Source organism: Armigeres subalbatus, unplaced genomic scaffold, assembly GCF_024139115.2.
Source record: "Armigeres subalbatus isolate Guangzhou_Male unplaced genomic scaffold, GZ_Asu_2 Contig1208, whole genome shotgun sequence".
In the NCBI taxonomy this organism is placed as follows: domain Eukaryota; kingdom Metazoa; phylum Arthropoda; class Insecta; order Diptera; family Culicidae; genus Armigeres; species Armigeres subalbatus.
The window spans coordinates 757602-764192 of NW_026941966.1; the positions used below are offsets into that span (position 1 = coordinate 757602).

A 6591-nucleotide genomic window follows, 5' to 3' on the forward strand; every position below is an offset into this window, starting at 1 on the left:
TTTTCAAGACAGGCAGGCAGAAACTTGCCTTCGGCTGTATAAGTGAGCGTAGGATGATAAATGAAGAGGCTATAGCGCCGCCTAGGAATCGAAGCTGGTTTCGCCAATGACAATCAGACTTATGGGATTCGTGATACGGATTCACTTTTTAAAAAAGACTTAGTAACTCTAAAACACTTTTATTAATAATACTAACACAATACAGCACCACCGGTGATTGTCCAAAGCTGCCAAAGGAAAGAGAACGCGCCACGCGTTCGCGGGTTATTATAATGGACAAACTGCTGATCTAGCAGTTTGGGTCGTCCACGTTGTCTGACTGCAATTGGTGCACCTGAGTGGCACGATGTTCCGATGTTTCCATAACGCCTCACCTTTTAGTTTGAAAGCCGTCCTCGGCTTTCTTCTATTGTTGTGGGATAAGTGGTATATCTCTTGACTCGGGACATCCATCAGTTGCTAGGCTGAAATTGATATGAATATCTTCTTTTGTGTTAAGTGTGAGATGTTTTCTCCAACTAAATATTTTAAAGATGATGGCTATGATCAGGCCCAGGATACATATGATTATAACTGTTGTTGATAATGAGGTTAACCATCCAAACATATGTAGTTTCCAATGCAGATTGTTCGTAGTTAAGTTGAGATGATCTATCTGGTTTCTGTGTTCTAAATGCATCTCTTGCAGATGCTGTAACGGGATATTGTTTATCAGTATAGTTGGACTGACCTTAATTCCTGTGGTAGGGATGAATGGTTGAATTTCCAAGTAGGAGTTAGCATACTCCTCGTCGTCCAGCTTCACAGTACAATTGGAGTATTGTATGAGGAATGACCCATTGAGTAATCGTTCGGATGAACAATTTGATGAAAGTATAATGTTGGATCCTGTAACCATGATGTTGCCTTCTGTGATTTTACGAATAGTTTTAGCTTCGTAAATTCGTTCCATAGGACATTTGGCTGTGTGTTGTCCTGAAACTAATTGTATAATGCACTCCGTAGGCGGTTCCAAGTTGCTGGAGGAACATATAGAGAGATCTTTCATCTTTGGACACGGGTTTTTTGACATAAATACGTTCTGCCCTTCAATATAAAATTGTGCCGTGAGATGAATTCGTAAATTATTGGCAATTACGGGTTCAATCAAACCAATTTTGTATTGCACATCCTTGAGTTTTGGTATTTTGAGTATATACATGAACATCTCGTTGTTATATACTGCGTACGCGCTAGCAATGTTCAACATATCGTCGACCGAGTTCAATCGAAAACCGTTATCGTTGAGGGTATGGCGAATAACCGAAAGTTCTTCAGGGTGGATGATGCGGCTGCTTGGGATGCTTCGTCCGGCTAGTGTTATAGATTCTTCAATTATCTCTAAATAGTATAATAATTCATCAATCTCAAATATGAAATTCAAAGAGTCTAAACTATCGAATGTTACTTTTTCCAAATTCTGCTCGTTATCTAACAGTGAATTGAAAGTTTTTGTCAAGTTTCTCATACGTTTCTCAAACAAGTGATTTATCTGAATTTGTTTATTATTTTCATCTACCAAGGAGTTAAGAGAAGAGTTTATGACTTTAAGATCGTCGGCGTCTGGACTTCCAGAAATGTATTTCCACGCTCTACCTAATGATTCCCATCGTTTGATTCGCTGTGGTCTAATTCTATTGAACGACAGATTAAATCTGCCTATTTTTCTCCTGATAGATATCTCGAAAAGTTCTGATTAAGCTTTCCGGTTTGGGCTACATTATTGTACACATCTATTGTCGATTCAATGGTGGTAAGGTTTATCGGATGCATTATTCTGAAAAAGCTGTTACTGATCCTAGCTTCTCCTAAGGGAATCATTATGATTGGATTTTGTTTTACATCGTGTAGTCGCAAATCCGTTAGAGTCGTCTGCGTCAGTATACCGAGCCATAATCTGTAAGGAAGTCGGAAAGCAAGTTTTAGTCAGTTTGTTACTTCTTTGTATCTTTTTTATGAATTTTGATTCCTGTTGCGTCTGTAATTGTTTTTTCGTTTTGTTCTTTGATATCTACTAGTCTATATCGGTTGCTAAAAGGAGAGGCTTTTCCCTTCGTCTTAACTAAAACCGTATCGTCTTCAATATCCTCATAGTCTTTGTCCTGTATTTTAAATTTGGAATTATGTTTGTTAGCCTCAAATACAATATTGTCTCTTGCTGTCATAATAGTGCGTTGTTTTGTTAAGTTAATGTCCTGTAAGTCTAATGACGTCGAGTTTCCAAATACTATCTGTCTCGGTGCTAAATTCGTCGTGGCATGTTTAGTGTCGTTGTAAAGGGCAGTCGTCATGGACAGTCCTTGGTAAAGTGAAAGTTGGTCGAATTTCCTGCGGTTGGCCATATACATTTCTAAAAGTGTATTATGGAACCTCTCGATGGTGCCATTACTGTTGCTACTACTAGCGTAGTGAACGGCAACACCATGGGTTTCTAGAAATTCCTTAAAATTTTGACTGCGGAAATAAGTGGCTTGATCGCAAGTTAATTGTTTCGGTAGGCCAAAAATTTTGAATTGCTTGATGAGCGTTTCGATGATTTCTTCTGAAGTTTCGTGAAGGATTTTGTAAATTTGCGCAAATTTAGAAAAGGAGTCTATAATTGTTAGAAACTTTTCGTTTTCTTTCACGTAGACGTCCATGAATAGACTTTCTAAAGGTCTTTCATAGATTCTACGTGTGATTGGAATTTTAAAGGGATGACGCTCATATTTAGCGTATTTACAATCCTAGCAATTTTTTACAAAGGTCCTAACAATTGAAGACATGTTTGGGAAGTAGACTGATTGACGAATCTCTTCATATGTGAGTTTCCAACTTCTATGATTAAAGTTGTGACTCTTACGAACAAATTCGTCTTGGTCTTTTTTAGAAATTAGATCTGGTAGTTTAAGATTGCAGAATTGAACTCGCATTCCCTTGAAATGTTTATCTAGAATTTTAGAGCACAATTTTGCAATATTAGGTGGGGCAAAGATTCCATTTGTTATTTTTGGAGATAAATGAGCTTTAAGAATATTCAATAGTTGTTCTTCGGTATATTCCTCCTGGTGGAATACGTGTCTACTATAACCTGAAAAGATAAAATAATAAATGTGAGGGGACTTTCTTCTATTATTGGTATATTAATGATGAGCTGATTTCTAAATTTATTTATGATTTCCGGCCCGTATATAGGATCGTTTTCATGTACTTCGTTTTCTAAAATGGTTTGTAAATTTATTTCAGATTCATCCACGCGAGGTATTCGAGATAATCCATCGGCTACCACGTTTTGTTTTCCTTTCTTGTAAACCAATTGGAAATCGAATTGCTCCAGATATAACCGTTGACGAGTTACTCGTCCTGTTGCATCTGTTAATTTAATTTCCTTCGTCAATGGCTCATGGTCCGTGTAAATAGTAAAACTTCTACCATACAAATATAATCGAAATTTCTTCGCAGCGAAATAGATAGCTAAAAGTTCTTTCGCAGTTGCGGAATACTTTTCCTCTGCTTTTGTCAGTGTTCGCGAAAGGTACGCAATTGGTCTTTCGTGTCCATCTACCATTTGCGTCAGTACTGCGCCGATAGCATAGTTTGATGCGTCGGTAGTTAGTATGAACGGTTCATTAAAGTCTGGATAACTCAAGAGTAGTGTTGTACTCATGATATCCTTTAACTTGGCGAAGGCAGATTCATATTCAGGATTGGTAGTAATTGATTTATTCTTGCCACGAAGTTGGCTAGTCATTGGTTTTGCAATTTTGCAAATCCTGGTACAAATCTTCTGTAGTAGGAGATTGTTCCGAGAAACGACTTTAGTTTCGGTAAAGGCCAATTTTTAATTGCCTCAATTTTTTTAGGTTCGGTTTCACCCCGTCTGTAGGGACGACGTGTCCAAGGAATTCTACTTCCTTACGAAGAAATTCAGACTTATCGCATTGTACCTTAAGGTTAGCATCTTTAAGGGTTTGTAAGATTTTCTGAATGTCCTTCATATGCTCATCTAAAGAAGTTGAAAAGATAATGATGTCGTCCATATAGACGAAACATCTTATCCCCAGATGTTTTCGTAGAACAGCATCCATTAAACGTTGGAATGTCGCGAGCGCATTCTTCAACTCAAACGGCATTCTCAAAAACTCGTATTTTCCATTGTCGACATTGAATGCCGTCTTTGGAATATCGTTCGGCTCCACCTCTACCTGGTGAAAACCACTGGCTAAATCGAGTAAAGAAAAGTATTGTGCTTTTCCGAGGCGATCCAAAATCTCGCTGATCTCGGGTATAGGATATCTATCTGCTGGCGTCACTTTATTCAGTTTCCTATTATCTACAACCACGCGATATTTCTTTATAAACGAATTATCCGTTCTCTTTGGGACCACCCAGATCGGGGAAGTCCTTGAAGAAGAAGATTCTTCTATGATTCCTGTATCTAACATTTTTTTGATGTTCACTTACTGATGTTTGTTCACTTACCTTTTCCCGTAGATGGTATGGGTACTTGTAAGTTCGTTGGTGAATGCGGTTACTTTTACCGGTTTCTATTTTGTGCTTTACTTGATGGGTGAAATCCAATTTCTGTCCATCATGGAAGAAAACACTCTTGAAGGGCCGAAGAGTTTTGGCTAATAATTTAACCTCTTCTTTATTCAAATGTTCTGCAGGGAAGTTAAGCTGCGGAACAGTTTCATGCTGGTTGAGAAAGAAAAGTTCATTCTCAAAAGGTTTTAATCTCTCCAGTTTGGCTTGCCTAGTAGTAAAGAAGTGTACAGTGGCACGATTATTTCTAGCCGCATAAAGGCCAGGTCGTAATGTGACACCTGTCGTCAAATTAATTTCTTCCTCAATGAGAAATGCCCCGTCTGCAGTAGTCGGTATCTCTATGAGGGTTTCCGTTTGTTCCTGAAAGTTCATGGAACTTGGATAGTATTTATCTAAAGGATATTTTATATTTCCAATCGAAAGTTCATGGCTACCGGTATCGATTTTGGCATTCATAGTAGCCAAATTTTCATATCCGATAAGACCGTCGAAAAAGTTATGGAATTTGAATACGTGGTACGGTAGAGTTTTATCAAAGCTTCTAGGAAACATATTGACATGCAATACTTTGTCAATAACAAATCTCGGGTACTTATTCAAAAGGACGTATGTGATTTTGTAAACAAAGATTCAAACGTCGATTTGTCCAATCTGATGGTACTCCCACGCAAACCATCACCACAGACAGGTAGGGGAAGCCTTCGGCTACCTGTTGGTGGTGTTGGTTTGCGTGGGAGTGCCATCAGATGGGACAAAACGACGTTTGAATCTTTGTTTACAAAATCACATACGTCCTTTTGAATAAGTACCCGAGAAATGTACCATTTTGATTAGTCACTATTCCGGGTCGATTGGTTTCCTGGCACTTTAACACATGCTCCGGATTAATGTACGATTTATTCGCTCCAGTGTCTATCAAGAAATTCAATATCTCTTTATCAGACTTGTAGCGAATAAACGGTATAAAATTGTTTACGTTGTTTGGAGATCGTCTTCCTCTAAGTGAAAATTTGACTCGTTGGGTTGCATCGTTCTACCTTGCACATTGTCATCCTCATCGTCATCGTCGTCGTCATCGTTATCTACGTCTACTTCGTTCGCGTGGAACTCTGATTTAAATTGTTGTTTTTGCATCGGATTCCTATATGGGGGTTTTGAATTTGTATGCTGCTTAGGGGAGCTACTCGAGGGGCCGTTGCTTTTGTTAGGAAATTTGTTGAATTGAGATTTCGCGGGTCTAGATCTAATTTCCGCGTTCTGGTTTATACACACTGACTCGTATGCATCTTCTAAGGTTTTAGGCTTGGATAATCTAATGATAGCGGATAAAGGTTCTCCGATATTGTCAAGATATCGAGTAACGGTTAGTATATCTATGATTTCCTTTCCTGTGATGGGATTGGAATTCAAGTTAGATTTAAGTCTTGTGTTAATCTCCTTGCATTCGTTAAAGAGTTTCAGGTGACTTTTATCACTTTTCTTAATGTTAAACAGTGTCGACACATTTGTCGCAAAGTCAACTCGATCACCGTATTGTTCTAACAGGATCTGTTTGATACCAACAATGGTATCAGGATCGCCATTTGCGCATACAATCGCGCGAGCGTCTCCTCTTATTTTATTTTTGATCGCTCTAATATACATAGAGCTTAGTGAATCGGGCTGGCCGTTGGCCCCCTTTATCTTGAACATTTCATATAGCTCGTCTACTTCCGTAGCCAGCTTGAAAGTTCTTTCTTACTACCGGAAAACTCCGATAGGTTCTTGATGGGATCAGGGATAGTAAATTTACTACTGTTCCCCGATGTCATCAATTCCTTAAGCTGCTCAATTTCAGCCTTCAGCGCCTCAATCTCTGACTGCCTGGTCTCTGGCATTGTTTTAGTGAATTATTTTATAAAAGATAATAAAATGAGTTACTCACGTAAATGATATCCACATCCGAGGGGTTTGATGATCACGTTGTTGCAGGTTCGCGTGCGACGGATTTTTACCACTTTTAAACACCTCACGATCCCACTTCTG

General features: G+C 38.6%; 1 protein-coding gene across 1 annotated transcript; it reads right to left on the reverse strand.

Moving 5' to 3' along the window:
• Positions 1-406: 406 nt before the first annotated feature.
• On the reverse strand, positions 407-1722 carry LOC134202415 (uncharacterized). Its single transcript, XM_062677417.1, has one exon. The coding sequence runs from the start codon at positions 1505-1507 to the stop codon at positions 407-409; it is 1101 nt and encodes a 366-aa protein (XP_062533401.1). The 5' UTR covers positions 1508-1722.
• Between the last annotated feature and the right edge of the window lie 4869 nt (positions 1723-6591).

What these genes read in the sequence shown, in the direction of transcription:
- LOC134202415 (XM_062677417.1), bottom strand. Translation starts at nt 1,507, where the DNA reads ATGAGAAACTTGACAAAAACTTTCAATTCACTGTTAGATAACGAGCAG.